The sequence below is a fragment of the Mirounga angustirostris genome, unplaced genomic scaffold (genome assembly GCF_029215605.1).
Source record: "Mirounga angustirostris isolate CCGP_5_RB_7025 unplaced genomic scaffold, mMirAng1.0.hap1 SCAF_4, whole genome shotgun sequence".
In the NCBI taxonomy this organism is placed as follows: Eukaryota; Metazoa; Chordata; class Mammalia; order Carnivora; family Phocidae; genus Mirounga; species Mirounga angustirostris.
The window spans coordinates 99,802,086-99,821,233 of record NW_026991712.1 but is presented as its reverse complement, the minus strand read 5'-3'; the positions used below and the strand labels follow the sequence as shown (position 1 = coordinate 99,821,233).

Genomic DNA, 19,148 nt, shown 5'->3' with positions numbered 1-19,148 from the left:
CCAGACGCCCCTTGACTTTTTTTTTTTTAATTAAGTCCCACACCCAACTTGGGACTTGAACTCAGGACCCTGAGATTAAGGGTCACATGCTCTACTGACTGAGCTAGTCAGGTTCCCCTTCTTTTTGTTCACTTTTAAAGTCTTTGTATATTTTGGATAATAGTCCTTTATTAGGTGTGTCTTTTACAAATATTTTCTCCCAGCTGTGGCTTGTCTTCTCATTCTCTTGATCTCTCACACCTTTTTTAATTGATATTTCTAAAATTTTTCATCAAAAGCTTAAGTGGTTGTAATGGATATAATTTGCTGTGATTTATAAATATTGACTTTTGACAATAATACACTACTTCTGGGCCCCTGGGTGGCTCAGTCATTAAGCGTCTGCCTTCGGCTCAGGTCATGATCCCAGGGTCCTGGGATCGAGCACCGCATAGGGCTCCCTGCTCAGTGGGAAGCCTGCTTCTAACCTCTCCCACTCCCCCCTGCTTGTGTTCTCTCTCTCGCTATCTCTCTCTCTGTCAAATAAATAAATAAAATCTTTTAAAAAAATAATACACTACTTCTTTAAAGAAAGTCAATGAAATTAGGCATTTTAAAAACACATGAAGCTGGTTTGGAAGTGAGAAATTTTATCTCATTACTTTTTCTCCTTGATCTAGTATTTCATTTCACTTCCCTCATAAAATTTTATCCTCACAACATTTTTATGTTCACACGTCTTTTATTGGTCAAATGATTGTATTTCTCTGTAAATAGAACTATATGTTAAAAAAATTTTAAATTTCCTAAGAGTATAAAGCTCTAAGTTTTAAAACTTATTTTCTTCTGTATGACTGTTTTAACAGTTACTGTTAGTACACAACTGATCAAAATAGGAGAGATGTATTATAAAAATTGATAAGTATTAAAAACATAAGGCAACATTTTGTTGGAAATATATCTTTCAATGAGATGATATATATATATATATATATACACCTATTTTTTTTGGAGGGGGAGGACACCTGGGTGGCTCAGTCAGTGAAGGGTCTACTTCAGCTCAGGTCATGATTTCCAGGGTCCTAGGATCAAGTCCCACATAGGGCTCCCTGCTCAGCAGAGAGTCTGCTTCTCCCTCTCCCCTTGCCCCTCCCCCTCCACTTGTGCTCCTTGCTTTCTCTCAAATAAATAAGTAAGATCTAAAAAAAAATTTTTTAAAGTGGGAATTTGGAAAGTGAATCCTTTAAAACAATCTGAATGTCCATGCATCCAGGCCAACTTCATAAAACCATATGAATTGTATACTTAAGGAATTTTTAGAGGATAATGTATCAAAATGTATCAAAATATATCAAAATGTTCCATTTTGGAAAATCTTAAGCAGGGTCCACACCCTGCGTGGGGCTCAATCTCACAATTCTGAGATCATGACCTGAGCCAAAACCAAGAGTTGGACACTTGACTGACTAAGCCACCCAGGTACCCCCAACTGAGTAAATTTAAAGGTCTAGTTAGCTTTTTTCCAAGGATCCATAAATGGGGCAGTATCCCATCTAGCAAAATGAAAGGAGGTCCTAGGAGTTGTACAAAATAGAAGGCTTTCATAGGCAGATAGAGCGTGGGACAAGAAAGTTAAAAGATTGATTCTTTCAAGCAAGCTTACAGGGCAGGGGTCTTACCAGGCTGATGAGCTTGCAAGTGCTGATCAGGAAATTCCAGACTGATTGGTTTAAAATTCCACTCCTAGACACTCTTTTTTTTTTTAAGATTTTATCTTATTTATTTGACAGAGAGAGAGAGAGCCAGAGAGCACAAGCAGAGGGACTGGCAGAGGGAGAAGGATAAGCAGGCTCTGCACTGAGCAGGGAGCCCAACTCGGGGCTCGATCCCAGATCAGGACCTGAGTGGAAGGCAGACACGCCCAACCATCTGAGCCACCCAGGCACCCCTAGAAAGACTCTTTAACTATAGAAAGCAACGTGAGGGTGGCTGGAGGGGATTTGGGTGGAGGGATGGGCTAAATGGGTGATGGGGATTAAGGAGGGTGCTTGTGATGAGCACTGGGTGTTATAGGTAAGTGATGAATCACTAAATTATACTCCTGAAAATAATATTATACTATATGTTAAATTTAAATAAAAATTTGAAACATAATAAATAAATAAATATATATATAAATAAATAAAATTCTGCTCCTAGAAGAGGCTGAAACTGCTTTAGCTATTAAATCTTGGTGAGGCTTAGCACAAGTGACTCCATTTTGGGCCCGTTGTTTCCAACAGATACTTGCTCTTTTTTTTTTTTCTTGCTTCCTCAGAATCTGGGCATGAACCTGGCTGAATCCACATGACTCCTTCCCTATCTCACTCCATTCTTTTTTTTTTTTTTTTTAAAGATTTTATTTATTTGACAGAGAGAGACACAGCGAGAGAGGGAACACAAGCAGGGGGAGTGGGGGAAGGGGAAGCAGGCTTCCCGCGGAGCTGGGAGCCCGATGCGGGGCTCGATCCCAGGACCCTGGGATCATGACCTGAGCCGAAGGCAGACGCTTAACCGACTGAGCCACCCAGGCGCCCCCTCACTCCATTCTTTAATTGGGGTGCCTGTCTGGCTCAGTTGGTAGAGCCCGGGACTCTTAATCTCAGGGTTGTGAGTTTAAGCCCCATGATGGCCATGGAGCCTACCTAAAAACAAAACAAAACAAACAAAACAAAAACACATTCTTTTTGCTTTGGGGCCTACGGCTAACTGCTTGATTCTATGTTCCCCATTCAAATTCCAGCAAGGATCTGGATGCCCCGGCTCATCTCATCCAGAGGGAGCCAGATCACAGGTCACTGGTTAGCATGTGGATCAGTACTCCCTCTGGCCAGACAGCCAAGGTCACTTGGTATAAATCATGGCCACACAGGGTTGCCCTGTCAACAGCACTAGGAGTAAGACAATTACACTTAGAAGGGGCAATAGGTATGCCAAAGCCATACAGAGAAGGGGCTGTTATTCACAGTTATTCTCTCATGTGATTTTCAAAGTTTTTGAGATATAACCTCTGACATATTCCTTATTTCTTGTTAACAGCTTAAAATAAATCTGGTATCAAGTTTATGACCCATCTGCTGAGGAGATCAATCCCATCTGTAATCCTGGCTGTGCTCTACAGTTGGCAGCCACACAGAACTATCTCTGGCAAAACACTGTATCAGAATTAGATTCCTAATGGGAAGTAAAAAGTTAACAGTTAGATTTAGAAAATCTAAATTTTAAAGGTGAATTTAGAATTTAATAAAAATGTTAAATGCTATTTAGCAAACAGTAATGGAAAACACTTAAGGTCACAGTATATGCTAAGTCCTGTTCTAAGCATTAACACATCCTAAATTTGATTCACATAAAATCTGATGAAGTAGGTAATAATAACATCCCCCATTCTAACAGATGAGATAATGAAAGCAGAGAAAAGTGAAATAACTTGTTTAAATCAAAACAATGGAGACAGAATTTAAACCCAGGGGGCGCCTGGGTGGCTCAGTCATTAAACATCTGCCTTCGGCTGAGGTCATGATCCCGGGGTCCTGGGATCGAGCCCCACACTGGGCTCCCTGCTCAGCGGGAGGCCTGCTTCTCCCTCTCCCACTCCCCCTGCTTGTGTTCCCTCTCTGGCTGTGTATTTCTCTGTCAAATAAATAAAATCTTAAAAAAAAAAAAAAAAAAGTTCTTACCTTTAAAAAAAATGTATCAAGAGAAGAAAGTTTGCATTTATATAGAGAACAAGAGAAGAAAAAAAACATTCTGTAACAACCCTCACTGTAGAGAACTCTGGAAGATGGTAGGAATAAGGGACCCACTATTTGTAATTGGTGTCTGAAGTTGGGGCAATCTTGGGGAACTGAGCCCTTAACTATGCAGTCTGTGCTAACTCTGAGTAGTTACTATCAGAATCAAACTAAGTTATAGAACACGCAGCTGGTGTCTAATTTGAAAATTGGTTGGTGTATGTGTTGGGGCAGAAGCGGGGGAACCCACACATTGTGAGTTTAGCGGGGGAACCCACACATTGTGTCAAAAGCGAGTAGGGAATGTTTTCTTTTAACTATTTACTTAGTACCTACTATGTGTCCATCCTTATGCCTTGTGCTGGGAATGATTCACTGAAAGGCACAGACCCTCCCTCTGGTGGCTGAAGATGACAAACCAGCAGATAATTACAGTGTATTCAGAATTAATATTCAGCCAGTATACATTTGTATGGCTGTACCAATTTTTCATATCACCCTTGAAAAAAAAATTTAGTGCAATAGTGACAAATAGTTCCCCAAATACATTTGTTCTTTCACGCCTCGGAGTCTTTGCACAGGCTAGCCTTAACTAGTATATCCTTTCCCTTGTATTTGCCTAGTTAACTCCTAATAATTTTTTAGGTAATCTCTATACCCAACAGGGGGCCAAACTCACAACCCGAGTTCAAGAGTTATATGCTCTGTGGACTGAGCCAGCCAGGCACCCCTAATAATTTTTAAATCTCAACTCATACCTCTTCTGAGTAGTGCTTTGAAATCATAACCAATAAACATCCTTGATTGTTCATATCAACAACACCCCTGAAATGTGCATACATTATATCAGATTTTCAGTTCTTGGGTACTTCAGTCAATGGCTTCTTATGTTACTCTAGATTTGCAGTTGTTCTAAATAGTAAAATGTTTAAAAGACCAGAACATTTATTTTAGTTACACATGGCAGTTATTTTAATTCTTTACTCATTTATTCACGAGTGATACATATTTATTTTTTTAAAAGGTTTTATTTATTTAGAGAGAGAAAGAGTAAACGCAGGGGGAGGTGGAGAGGGAGGGACAAGCCGACTCCTCTGAGTGCTGAGTGCAGAGCCTGAGGCAGGGCTCAATCCCACCATGAGAGATCCCTGACCTAAGCCAAAAATCAAGAGTCAGATGCTTAACTGACTGAGTTGATAGCAGCTATATTTATAATAGCCCAAAATTAGATACCCAAATGCCCATCAACAGATGATTGAACAAATTATAGGAAATCCCACAATGGAATACTACTCAGTAATAAAAACAAAACAAAACAAAACCCATAACCTGTTGATAAAAGCAGTAAGAATAAATCTCAAGCTTATGCTGAGCTGAAGAAGCCAGGCAAAAAGGGAACTAAGTGTACGATTCCATTTATTTAAAATTCAAGAAAATGAAAACTGACAGAAATTGGCTGCCTGGGCATGGAGTTGGAGGGAGACGTGGATTGCAAAAGGCACAGGAGCTTTTGGAGGTGATGCAAGACTGTTATCTTGATTGTGGTGATGATTTAATGAGTGCTGTGGTCTGAATGTATCCCTGCAAAATTTGTATGTTGAAATTCTAACCTCCAAAGTGACCCTGTTAGGAGGTGAGGCCTTCAGATGTTTAAATCATGAGGGTGGAGCCCTCTTACGTGGGATTAGTGCTCTTATGAAAAAGACCCCAGGAAGTTCCCCACCCTTTCATCCATGTAAGTGCATCTAGAAGGTGCCAACTATGACCCAAGAAGAGCATGTCCCTTGATCTTGGACTCTTTAGCATTCAGAACTGTGAGAAATAAATTACTGATATTTATAAGCTATCCCATTTGTGGTTATTTTGTTATAACAGCATGAATGGACTAAGACAATGGGTGTGCACGTGTCAATCAGATCAAACCAAATTTCCCAGCTTTATCTATATACAGTGTAGTGTTCCTAAGTTAAATACCAATAATGTTTATTTTTAATGGGGGATAATAATAATATCTTCAGGCCATTGTAGGGATTCATTGACTATGCTAAGCACTTTATACCTGGCTCCCTTAGTTTGGTGCTCTTGAGACTTGGATATTAAACCTCAACCTCTCTACTGAGCACATTTCACTCAGAGTCTAGGGGTAAATGAGTATCTAAGACTACACAGATCACATGTGGTAAGGAATTTTTAAAAGATCATAGAATTTGGCAATTGGAGTGTCACTAGGTAAACTCAATAAACTTATTATGCAGACAGAAAAATACACATAAAATAAAGGAAGAATAGGGTTCAAAAGTCTTTTTCATTGTATTTTTAACTTGGTAATTCATTAGAGGTTGGAATCATCAGTTTTCCTTGGGAAGTACATTGGTACTTCTAATCTAATGTATAGAAAAACAAGATCTACTAGGAAGTGAAAACCACTTATCTCAAAGCTTCAGTTTTTAATGTAAAATAAACTAGAAAGAATGATCACTCATGTACTGTCTATCTAACTCTAAATGTCATTCCAACCATTCATTTATTTACTTATTATTTAAAAAAAGATTTTAACTATTTGGGAGAGAGGGAGAGCCTGAGCAGGGGGAGGGGCAGAGGCAGAGGGAGGGAGAAGGAAGCCCTACACCTGGCTCCATCCCAGGACTCTGAGATCATTGACCTGAACAGAAAGCAAAGGCGTAACCAACTGAGCCACCCAGGTACCCCTCCAACCATTCATTTATTTATCATTTATCCTTCCTTGCATTCTGTCTTACCACAGTTATCCCTGTTTACCTCCTACTTCTGTCTTTTCTCTCCTGCTGTTTCATCTTCATCCAGGTGTGGATTTTCCCCTCCTCCTGTGTATAAGCCACTAAAAATTAAGATCTCCACTTTCAAACTTCCAACCCCAATAGTTTCTAGGAAAGAGTAAATGACAAAAAGTGCCACAGGGGCACCTGGCCGGCTTAGGCCAAAGAGCATGCAACTCTTGCTCTTCTTGGGTGGTGAGTTTGAAACCCAGGTGTAGAGATACTTAAATAAAACTTAAAAAAAAAAAGTGCCACAGAAATCAAATAGGATGAAGAGTGAAAAAGGTCACTGAATTTTGGCAATGGCAATTAGGATGTCACTAAGTGAGCCATCCAAGGTTTTGAGTAGGAGTGTTCCATTTTTGGAATGAAGAATCTGGCAGTACTCTAAAGAATGGATTGGAGCCAGAAAATATTAGGAATAATAGTATCTATAAGTAGATTTGGGGGTCATAGGTGTAATTATGTAATCCTTAGATTTAAATGTCATTAAATTCCTACGTTTCACCTTGGCATTCCAGGCACTAAACAGTGGCCCAATTCCACCCCAGCCATTACTCCCCCATCAGCACATTTCGTGGCTCCTGTACTGGACCATTTACCGTCTAACTGGACCATTTACCATCTAACAAGCCTGATCTTTCCTGCTTCTACATATCCTCAGGCTGTTCTCTGCTAATAAAACTGCCCAGCCTGACAGTTATCTGTATAAACTTAAGTGCTTCTTGCAGCCTTCTTTTAATTCCCAAATACCACGAATCTCCTCTAGGTTAACAATAGCTTCTGAGTGACGAGACCGATTCTGACTCATTTTTACACCTCCTCCCGCTTGCCTCCCTCCTCCCCCGTTGTGCCTCGCCCAGTGTTTACCACTCAATGCATCTGCAGAATGGATGAACTCGAGTAGGGAGGAAAGAAAGGCACCAAACAAAAGCTTGTAGAATTCTACTAGGCTCTACAGGTATAGTAGTTCTTTTAAGGCTCCGATGTTTTAACAGCCCAGAACGATGTTTTCCAATCTTACAGCTGAATAAATTTGGGCTCAAACAATAAAACTTCCGGCCGTACACTACAGCCGGCAGATAGAAAGATGTAACTATTGCATCGGAATCACATGGAGGAATGAAGTCCCGAACATCATCCCTTCCAGAGATTCTTAAAATTGTGAACCCAAGAGACTAGGATACTCCGTAGAAGCCAGAGTCACGAATTCGCAAGCATATATCCATGCGAACCCTCTCCTGCCCGGCTTTCAAGAGGAGAAACTGGGCCCCCAACCGAGATTCTAAAACATACGAATTGGGCCTTCAACCCCTTCCGCTGCCCCCAAATTCCCAGGGGAGACCTCCTAAGAGTCGGACACTGGAAACCACCGCAGCGGCCGCAGCGTGCACAGAACGTGCGGAACTAGGAAGAGGTATTTCCAGCCCTGCTAGGCGTGTCTGATTGGCTGCCGGCTCAGCTTGGAATTCTGGGGCTTGCGACGTCACATCCGCCGGGCCCGCCATCTTGTTCCCAGGGGCAGTTGGCGGAAGAGATCGCGCTCCGTGGCCGCCGGCTCGCCTTCTGCCGGCAGTTCTCGCGGCCCGCGTCTCGGCGTTTGCTTTCGATCCAGGGTCCTTTTGTCGGCGTCCCCGTTGCCCTCCTTGATCCAGCTGGGGGACAGCGAGGTGGCCCCCCTCTCCTGACGGCGTTCCATGGAGTAGGGTCCCGGACCGTTGTCCCGAAGAGCGAGATCGAGCTTGGCCCCTTCCCCCTCCCTTCTCCCTCCCTCCTTCCTTCCGCCGCAACATGGCTAACAACAGCCCCGCGCTGACAGGCAACTCGCAGCCGCAGCACCAGGCGGCCGCGGCCGCGGCCCAGCAGCAGCAGCAGTGCGGCGGTGGCGGCGGCGGCGCCACCAAGCCGGCGGTCTCGGGCAAGCAGGGAAATGTGCTGCCGCTCTGGGGCAACGAGAAGACTATGAACCTCAACCCCATGATCTTGACCAATATCCTGTCGTCGCCTTACTTCAAAGTGCAGCTCTACGAGCTCAAGACCTACCACGAGGTGGTGGACGAGATCTACTTTAAGGTACGAAGAGTCTAGGCCTGGGGGGCCAGGGGGCGGGCGGGTTAAGTTCCGAGGAGGGGTTAGAGGAAACGGGCGGAGGCGGCCCTTGAGGTGTGAGCATTTGTAGGTGCGGGAAGGTTGGGTGGGGGAGCGGTGGTCGGTAGTCTGCCTGGGAGGGGTCAAACTGGGGCCGCCCTCTCATTTCTTTTTCAGGTTTTTAAGGCTGGGAGAGCCCGCCTGTGTTGAACTCTCCTCCCCCAACCTCCTGCCCACCCCCGGGGGGAGTTGGACGGGAGGGGTGGGGGAGGGGAGAAAAGAGTAACTGAATCCTCCGGTTTGCAGCTTTAAAATTATTCCTTTTGACGTGGATCTACTCAGCGCCAACTTGTTGGTGCTTCTCCCGCTCACCCTGGGCCAGGGCGTGCATTGACTTCAATATTGGACTCATGTTGTTGGTATTCTCAGTCCGATCCAGACAGGGAAATGGTCAGTGCGTGTGTCGGGTGGGGGTGGGAGGGTTGAGGGTGGAGAGGTGCCAGGGCAAGAGGTGTACAGAAGGCCTGGAAATTTTCCCAGCAGGAAGTCAGGAGTAAGTGGTCTCAGGTACTTGTGCATTGGGCTTGTTTAGAATTATCTGGGCCCTGGGCTTCTGCGGCAGGGTCGGTGCTGGCTTGGCTGTGCTGGGGAGCTCACCTGGCGCCTCCTCACTGCACTCTTGTCTCAGTTCTTGTTTCGTTAGCAGGATTGACTCAGTCTTGCAGCGAGGCTCGGAGCAGCCCAGGGTCGCAGGTAGAGGTATGCACTATTAATCATGCTCAATCGCCATAAATGCATTTCCCTGGTTAAATGAACGGCTAATTAGGTATTTTTTGGCCATTGGTTTTGGGCTTTTCTACACCAACTAGATAGGTTTTCTCCACTTCCCTGCAAATTATGTAGTTTTAAAAATATCTTCCAGGCCTCTTAAGGTTAATTAATGTTTTAAGGAATATTAATAACAGTCTTAATGATCTTTAAATATTTTAGTTAGAGCATCTAACAAAATACCATCTGTTTTGTGTATGTGACTCTCAAAACATTTGACAGACCACGTAAAGTACTTTCTGTGATCTGAACATACCTGTAGAGGTGTTAGCAAGAGGTAATTCTCTTTATTTGCTTTTAGGTTCTATTTTGTCCACAGTCCTCCCCCCACCCCATGCCCTTAAGCGATTAGGTTATTGAAGGATTTTGAGATAGTAGTTGTTGTTTGATAGAAAATCATATTTTGAGAATACAGTTCAACTTTGGGTATGTAAAGTACACTGAAATTTTGTTATCCTTTTAACAAGAATATTGTAAGTGTAATACTATGAACTAGGTTTTTTAGTTGTTAAAAGGTAAGGCCTTTTTCAGCATGAATACAGTATGGTGAATATTCTTAGCTTTGTGTAGTAAACTTCAAACAATTGAAAATTGGGTTCCTGCTTTTTTTGTAGCAGGTTCTGTTTAATAATACAGGCAGATGTTAATGTGATAGAGGAGAAGCTCGTTTTCAAATTCAAATATTGTGTTTTGAAACAATTTAAGACTGTACTAGAAATTATTTAAATTTAGTTATAAAACTAAAGATCCAGGCTTTGTTATCAAGATGTCCAGATTAAATAATCATTGAAATATGTAGGCTTCTAGTTTTGATTTCGTGTTGCAGCCGCCCCTTTGGCTACCCTTTAAGGAATTGAAACATCTTTCATACAGCAAACTGGGGGAAGGAAATGAAACCGTAAAGCAGTGCTGAGCATAATAGTGTAGTGCTTACATTTAAATGCATGCTTTTCTGTCTGAAGCCACAGACTATAAAAATGCAACCATGGGTGGGCAAAAATATAGTTTTAGAAATGCATACTGAAAGAACAGGATTTTATTTTGATTTTGTTTTAAATTAAATACAGATCTTTCTAAAAGACCTTGAGTTATATGCTATCGAGCTAAAATTCTTTCTTTGCTATTTTTAGGTAAAGTATGTGGTTCTTATAGGGTACTCACTTCAACAAAGATGATACTGTATCGATTAAACATAATATAATGACTAGTCACACTCACACACTTTTAACAGTTTATTTTCTGGGGAAAAATTGAATTGGTTCACATAATTAGGCTGAAAATGAATTACTAACAAGAATGTTCTGTGTAGGTGTGGCCCTTGTAATTTCATCTCTAATCAGGAATGAACATAATGCCTGTTCATGGTAAAAAAAAAAAAAATGTACAGATAAAGTTCCATAGTTTTGCATTAGAAGTAACTTGTTACTGTTTTAATATACATACTTCAAGTCATTTTTCTTTATTTTATGATGTAGAATTTTAAATCACCAAAAAGTTAAGGGCATTAAATTTTTTTTGAAATAAATACTAAAATTTCATTGATACTTTTTGCTTCAAGTTGGAGCCTTAAATACATTTTAAAATGAGAATTTTTTTAATGACTCATAATAAGATACAAAATTGACATCAAATTTTTTTTACAAGTATATGAGACTCCTAGAAATCTCTTGGCTCCACAAGTATCAGCTCTCTACAAAGCCTATTTTAATGGGATTTCTGCTCATAAAACTGTTGAGGTTTTGTTAAACTCTGGCAGTTTTATTGGTGCTTTTTAAAAGCTAAGCATTTTTTCAAAGATGGTTTACATAATGTATGTAAACACAATATATGCATCATGTCAAAATCAGCTTCCAAACTTTTGGAAGAAGCTGCTCTATTATGGACTTGGTTTTACTTTAATCATAGTTTTTAAAAAAATTCGAAGTATGAATGTTTGTTGTGTTCCTCTTTTCTATTTCAGGTCACGCATGTTGAACCGTGGGAGAAAGGAAGCAGGAAAACAGCAGGCCAAACGGGGATGTGCGGAGGGGTAAGTAGAAGTACGTGCATTTTTCAGTTTTTCTGTGTCTGATAACTAAGTTTAAAATTAGGAAACTAAAAGTGACAGTTACTCAAATGACAGTTGGCAAAGCTTAGAAGTTTGTTTTATTTTGTTTTTATCTAAATTCAAGTGTCTGGTGAATGGGGTTAGAAAGTTGCTGTTTTATTAATGCTCCATTCTTAGTTCTGGATTATATCTTGTTATTAATACCTAATAGGATTAATCAGTTGGTGTTAAATATCTGTTAGTTATTTTACTACTTTTTCTTACCTGTTTCCCCTAAAGGTTCGAGGTGTTGGAACAGGAGGAATTGTTTCTACAGCTTTCTGCTTGTTATACAAATTATTTACTTTGAAGCTAACTCGCAAGCAAGTGATGGGTCTCATAACACACACAGACTCTCCATATATTAGAGCCCTTGGATTTATGTATATAAGGTAAGCATGCATTTATCTACATTTCCATTAAATCCATTATTTTAAATCACATAAGGCTAATTGATCTTTTGTAATTCTAGGTACACACAGCCCCCTACAGATCTATGGGACTGGTTTGAATCCTTCCTTGATGATGAAGAGGTATGTCAACAAGGGTAATAATTAGTTTTCTTCTAATTACTCTCATGTTTTTAATATCTTTTATTTATTGGAAGTTTAATGTTTTTCAGAATTTTCTGTAGTTAAATTCACTCATACTTTTGGAATTGCTGTCCTTTTACTAAGACGTAGTGGATTTTATATATCTTAGGTTAACTTTCTTAAAGTTTCTTATTTCTTAGTTGTTTAGATGGTTTTGGTAACTATTGAAATTTTTTTCTTTCTAATTATGTTTTGTATATTACATTGATCTTGTAAAGTTGATAGTGACTTTTTAAGTGGGCCATGCTCAAGATTGAGGTGTGAAGACATGCGCATACAGTACTAATTATAGCACTTTATTCTTTTGGAACTTTTCAGCTCTCCACGCTCTTTTTTCCACATTTTAATACTCCCACTTGCGTAGAAGTACAAAATTGAAGAGCTGGGTGGGATTTAAATAGGGTGAGAGTTTAGAGGATTTATTCAAAATGATCAAAATTCTAGCTTTCTGATTCCTAATATGTTATACTTATTTATAAAGCCAGAAGAAAACCTTAAAATTAGTACTTTAGGTTCTTGTTTCTTAATTAAAAAAAATTTTTTTAAAGTAACCTCTACACCCAGTGGGGGGCTTGAACCCATGGTCCCAGGGTCAAGAGTCACATACTCCAAGACTGAGGCAGCCGGGTGCCCTTTTTTGTTTAATTATAAATCTGGTTTGCCACTCAAGCTTAACAAGGTTGAGCTTGTTACATATGTTCAGGAAACAAAAGTTACTTTCAGAAACATTGCTGTGTCAGATTTAAATCATATATGTATTAATATGCTTACACAATAAAGTCCAAGATCTCAAAAGGTACTTAATACATACCTGTATTGTCCATACATATGCCCCCACCACTTTGTATTTTAAGGTTCATAAAGTAAACTGAGTGCCATGCCTCAGTAGTCTCATTTAAAACATTTGTCCCAAAGAATTTGTTGAATTAAAGGATAGTTCTAATAGAGATCTTTCTGGTGTGTTTTTATTATGTGCACATCTAAAAACATCTCACTCTTGTAGAAATGGAAAATTTTTGTCTGCGTTTTTTTTGGCAGGGGCTGTTTACTGAATTAATATTTCTGAAGAAGCAAAAAAATGTATTAGGTGATAAAGCACAGTCTTTAAAGTTGTTTTTCTTTTTAGATGAGATTTTTCAGGCCAAAGCACTGCTCCCTTCTATATTTAAAAAGCATGTCCCTCTTCATAATTGGTATTGTATTAGGTTTGTTTCTGAATGCTTCTATTTAATCTGTATTTTATTGTATTTACAAACCTGAGGATCTCTATTTAAGCTAACTTATTGTTTTCTTCCTTAGATATCTGCAGCGATTATATTTGGAAATACTGTATATCTGAACACTTAAATGTGTGTGAGTGCAAGCAGTTTTACCTTTAGCTCTTGTTTTCCTGTTTAGATAACAAATCTCACTTTCCTTGTGTGCTTGCACTGTAGGTTTGGGACTGACAATAGCTGACTAACATGTCCTGAGCTGTGAGAGGGCATAGCAAGAAGGCCTTCATGCGGTAATGACCCTTTTCAGAGACAATGGTCATCATGGATTATGCGTTTCCAATTATTTGTTTATTTATTTATTTTCTACATAACTCTAAATTAGAAACCTCACTGCTTCATGGCAGTTGGTTTGCTATTGCTTCCAGTTTTATTAGGGCTTCATTTTATATTAGAGCTGTTAAAAGATAATCTTTAGACAGGATTGTCTGAAGTAGTTTATACGTAGTTAGGCTACAGTGCTAGGAATGATGTGTGCAAACGTGTCCACAGAAAGAAATACATACTTAGTAGGTATGTGGAATGTTAATTTAAGTTTATTGTTCCACAGAGTTTAGTAATGTAAGGGGCTGTTTCATATTCCTGTTTAACTGAGTGAGATCAGTGCTCTTTTATGCCCATGAGGCTGCAGGATTTGTTCTCACCTGCATGCACACACTAAGCCCAAATATTTCTCTGTATCATTCATTACCAGATTAGTAGGGTACACAAATTACAATTTTTGTTAGAGTTTTTTTGTATTTGAGATTCCAAAGATGGTAATATTTTTATAGTATTCATGTATATGTTGAATTTTTTTTTTTTGACGGCTAGGATATCTTTTGTGTTTTTGTAGGACCTAGATGTGAAGGCTGGTGGAGGCTGTGTAATGACCATTGGAGAAATGCTACGGTCTTTTCTCACAAAACTGGAGTGGTTTTCTACCCTGTTTCCAAGAATTCCGGTTCCAGTTCAGAAGAATATTGATCAACAGATTAAAACCCGGCCTAGAAAAATCAAGAAAGATGGGAAGGAAGGTGCTGAGGAAATAGACAGACACGTTGAACGCAGGCGTTCAAGGTAACGTACCTCTTGGAATTACTTTAAAAATAGGCTTTTTACAAAGGTCCTTGGAAATCAGTGGCAAATTCTCAGGAAATTCTGTGTATGCTGTTCATTTTATGAGTTTGTCACTTTCAACCCCAAAAGGTCATTTTATGCCTTTTAGGGCCTTTAATTGTTCCTAACATGTCTGTGTAAGTGGGGGATCTAAATAAATAACGTGAAAGTTAGATTTTTAGGATATGTTTTGTTCGTTGACATTTTCTTCTTCCTTTCTTAAATATTAGGTCTCCAAGGAGGTCACTGAGTCCACGGAGGTCCCCAAGAAGATCAAGAAGTAGAAGCCATCATCGGGAGGGCCATGGGTCTTCTAGTTTTGATCGAGAATTAGAAAGAGAGAAAGAACGCCAGCGACTAGAGCGTGAAGCCAAAGAAAGGGAGAAAGAAAGGCGGAGATCCCGAAGTATTGATCGGGGATTGGAACGCAGGCGGAGTAGCAGGAGTAGGGAAAGGCATAGAAGTCGTAGTCGAAGTCGGGATAGGAAAGGGGATCGAAGGGACAGGGATCGGGAAAGAGAGAAAGAAAATGAGAGAGGTAGAAGACGAGATCGTGACTATGATAAGGAAAGAGGTAATGACCGAGAAAAGGAGCGAGAGCGATCAAGAGAACGGTCCAAGGAACGGAGAAGTAGGGGTGAGGTAGAAGAGAAGAAACACAAAGAAGATAAAGATGATAGGCGGCATAGAGATGACAAAAAAGATTCCAAGAAGGAGAAAAAACACAGTAGGAGTAGAAGCAGAGAAAGGAAACACAGAAGTAGGAGTAGAAGTAGAAATGCAGGGAAACGAAGCAGAAGCAGGAGCAAAGAGAAATCAAGTAAACATAAAAATGAAAGTAAAGAAAAATCAAATAAACGAAGTAGAAGTGGCAGTCAAGGAAGAACTGACAGTGTTGAAAAATCAAGAAAACGGGAACATAGCCCCAGCAAAGAAAAGTCTAGAAAGCGTAGCAGAAGCAAAGAACGTTCCCACAAACGAGATCACAGTGATAGTAAGGACCAGTCTGACAAACATGATCGTCGAAGGAGCCAAAGTATAGAACCAGAGAGCCAAGAAAAACAACATAAAAACAAAGATGAGACTGTGTGAAATTTTTTTTGTAAAAGTGGATCACATTGAATCCTATAAATGTTTGATTAAATCTGCTTTCTTTTTCTTCCTCCCAAGTTGAGATTGTGCAGTAGTTACACTTCAAGCTCCCTGTAGGCTGCGTTTTCATTTCCTCTTTTGTGTAGGGAAGTGCCTTTGTAATCCCAGTTATTGCATTGATGTTTTCACCCAATTGTTGAGTTTGATACATGATGCACAGATTGTTCTTGCATTTTTATTGTTTAATTGTTTTTGAGATGTACAGTCTGTACATATGTCCTGAAAATGTTTTAATTCCTTTGGCATGGTTGCCATGTTGGTTAAATTTGTATAAGGCAATAAACTGCCACTAATTCTATTTTTGTTTTGTAGGTGTGGGATTATGGTTTGTGTACTGAAGTTAGCATGGATGTGCTTTTCATAATAGAATGCTAAAGACTTTGAGAATGGATCTTGGATGTCTATTATAGGAGAATTTTGTGCTTTCAGTGTACATGAAGGCATCAGTTGTAGGATTAACATTCTGAATGTCCACTGTATATTATCTTGGAAGGCTCTTGTGAATGTGTTACACTTAATATTCTCCACAGTTAACTTTAGAGAGATTCATGACAAGTTAGTTTCTCATGCAGAGGTTTCAATTAGGCTGTGATTTGATCAAAAGTCCTTTTAGCATTCTACCTCAAAGGGACGCTGTTAGTATGCCTAAAATTTATTCACTTAGTTTTCCTTTTTTATTTGAAAAAATACATGACCTGTAATCTTTTTTTCTTGAATTTCTCAGATTTTAAAGTACTATATTAAAGGAAAAAATTAATGTCTAAAGCCTAGCATTCTTGCAGCAACCCTATACTAACGTGAAATTGGGAGAGGGTGGGGCAGATGAGTAGAGAAATAGATTCAAGCCTCAAGCTTCCAAAGCATTTTTATAAATGGAAAAAACTTAAATTATGAGACAGCTTGATATAGTGTCCTTTTTTTAAAATTCAAAACTTTTTTTATTGATAATGAAGATTGCTGTTTGTGTTTTTAAACTTAATCTAGAACAGAGAAGTATTAAAAGTAATGCGCTGCATTATTTAAGATTATCAACAAATTATTTGATAGATTGTTCTTATGACTTGTATTCTGATTACAGAGAACGATCATGAGTGTGGAATAAATACTGGATTAAATCCTTTATTCTGGGTGTTGGCTTTTCCCCCATTTGTCAGCATTTTTTAAAGTATTTTTATTGTGGAAATTGGTACAGTGTTAGAGTCACTTTGTGTAGAGGGATGGATATCTCAGTGGCCAGATAACAAGTGAATTTTAAATGTGTAGACTAGAATTGGACATAGGTGATAGTCAATAATCCTTACTAGAGTTCTTAATATTGGCAGTTCCCTTTGTCAGTGGGTGTTCTGTGTGTCATTAGGTTGTTCTTTCGATTGGGTGATCACTTAGTTTTCACATCAAAGGTGCTTATTGAGATTCTTTGCACTTGGATTACATATTAGAATCATTTAAAATTTGGACTTGAAGTTTTATAAGATAACTCATCCAATTTTTTTTAGAACAAGAAATTGAGGTGCAAGGTGATGTGTTCAGTCAGTGCCAAGACTAAAAGGGAGTGTTCCAGTGTATACCATATTAACATGTTCTATCTCACTGTTTATATTGGCCAGCGTGATGGGCACTCGGAAGCCACCTTGCAAAAGTGTTAAATGGGGCAGACAAGTATATTTGGAAGAGTCCTTCATATGTGGGCTTAACATTTGTACCTACCTAACTCCAGAAAAATCTCATTAAATGAAGGAATTCCTCTCTGAAAAAATGCTATGCTTTTTTTTTTTAATAAGTAGATCAGTCATCTTGCCTTTTATTTGAGCATCAAGTGAATTGACACTAGACATAGAAAAGTATTTTCAAGTAATGAAAGATTAATCTTACATTGAAAATATTTTTAGCATACCTAAATTGTGGTGCTACTCCTGAATATAGTTCAACCCGGAATGTTAATTTAACTGTATTTTAGGTAAAGTGTGGAAAGAATTTAGATGAAAGTACTGTCATAGGCTGTATTTGATTTATGATTTTTAATGTTGTTTGCTCTTGAACATTTTGATAAGTAGTAGAACATGTTAATAGTACTAATTGTTGCCAAATATATGCATGGTTTAATTTGGAGAGTGGCTTCCTGAAAGACTGGGAAAACAAGTGACTGCAAAAGACCTCTCAATTATTTCTTACAACATGAGCAAACTTGAAAAGCTTTTGATAGAACGTTATAAATAGCAGCCTCCATCCAATGTTTGTTCTCGGCTTACTGAAATGGCCACCTTTTCGTGTATTAATATCTTTCATCTGTTTTCTAATGTTCCATTTGCAGTTAAATACTATACATGGGCTAGTATATTATCAGTCTTGAAATTTTAATATAAAATCTTCCTTTTTTGTTTAAAGATTTTATTTATTTGACAGAGACAGACACAGCGAGAGAGGGAACACAAGCAGGGGGAGTGGGAGAGGGAGAAGCAGGCTTCCCACTGAGCAGGGAGCCCGATGCGGGGCTCGATCGCAGGACCTTGGGATCATGACCTGGGCCGAAGGCAGATGCTTAACGACTGAGCCACCCAGGCACCCATAAAATCTTCATTTTAATGCCAAATTTATAATCTGTTTGTTGGGTTTAGTGCCTTAGTTCCTCTGAGGCAGTGGTTTTTAACCTTTGAGTTATATGGGCTTCTTTTTAGGAATCTAATGAAAGCTACAAATCATGTCTGGAAAAATAAAAGTACTCTAAAACTTGCATGCAATTTCAAAAGAGCTAAACTGCCGTAGGGCTTTTGTGCTGTTTACTTTTTTTTTTTTTTAAAGCTCTGATTAGGTGAACAGTAGTAGTTGGGAATGAACTCCTGAGAGTACCAAAGGCAATAGCTTTTGGGTGGTTTTTGGTTATTGGTTTTTTGCTTAAAAGGTGAAATGGGGATAAAAGCTTAATGGTATGGTACTCAATTATCTTCCTCAAAAGAGTTGTCCTTTATGAACATAGTTTTTAGTTTGGGCAAAGATGAGGCCCAGACAGGCAGTTTATACATTTTTCAACTGATTGCAGGGTGCAACCTGGATTATACAACTGATTAGTTGGCCGGTTCTCACTGGTTATAGTGGCCAACTAATGGACTTTATTTTATTTTAAAGATTTTATTTTTGAGAGAGTGCATGAGCAGGGAGGAGGGGCAGAGGGAGAAGCAGGCTCCCCCCTGAGCAGGAGCCCGATGCAGGACTCGGTTCCAGGACCCTGGGATCATGACCTGAGCCGAAGGCAGATGCTTAACCAACTGAGCCACCCAGGCGTCCCTGGCCAATGAATGGACTTAAAATTTAGTTACGGTCCTAATCTGATTCTATCATGGAAATGCTGTAGTCAGCCTTGAGCAACTAATCTAATTATGGGGAGAGCTTGTTTTTATGGAAAAGGAAACATTTCTTCGAAATTTCTTTTGAAATTCCATCCTGTGGGATATCACAGCACTTCACAGATACTACTGAAGTGGCAT

General features: G+C 39.4%; 1 protein-coding gene across 2 annotated transcripts; it reads left to right on the top strand.

Moving 5' to 3' along the window:
* Nucleotides 1-8,047: 8,047 nt before the first annotated feature.
* Nucleotides 8,048-17,407, top strand: PRPF38B (pre-mRNA processing factor 38B). Of its 2 annotated transcripts, XM_064588725.1 has the most exons (7): nt 8,796-9,085; nt 9,342-9,394; nt 11,424-11,492; nt 11,790-11,941; nt 12,022-12,082; nt 14,252-14,475; nt 14,745-17,407. In XM_064588725.1, the coding sequence occupies exons 1-7, from the start codon at nt 9,046-9,048 to the stop codon at nt 15,604-15,606; spliced, it is 1,461 nt and encodes a 486-aa protein (XP_064444795.1). In that variant the 5' UTR covers nt 8,796-9,045; the 3' UTR covers nt 15,607-17,407. The 2 variants fall into 2 exon arrangements, with proteins under 2 accessions (XP_045753028.1, XP_064444795.1); XM_045897072.3 differs by lacking the exons at nt 8,796-9,085; nt 9,342-9,394 and adding an exon at nt 8,048-8,620.
* The last annotated feature ends 1,741 nt before the right edge of the window (nt 17,408-19,148 follow it).

Excerpts from the sequence above, each read along its gene's own strand:
- PRPF38B (XM_045897072.3), top strand. The coding sequence starts at position 8,339 with ATGGCTAACAACAGCCCCGCGCTGACAGGCAACTCGCAGCCGCAGCAC. Across the intron at positions 11,942-12,021 it reads CTTGGATTTATGTATATAAG|GTACACACAGCCCCCTACAG; the intron begins GTAAGCATGCAT and ends TTGTAATTCTAG. Across the intron at positions 14,476-14,744 it reads GTTGAACGCAGGCGTTCAAG|GTCTCCAAGGAGGTCACTGA; the intron begins GTAACGTACCTC and ends CTTAAATATTAG.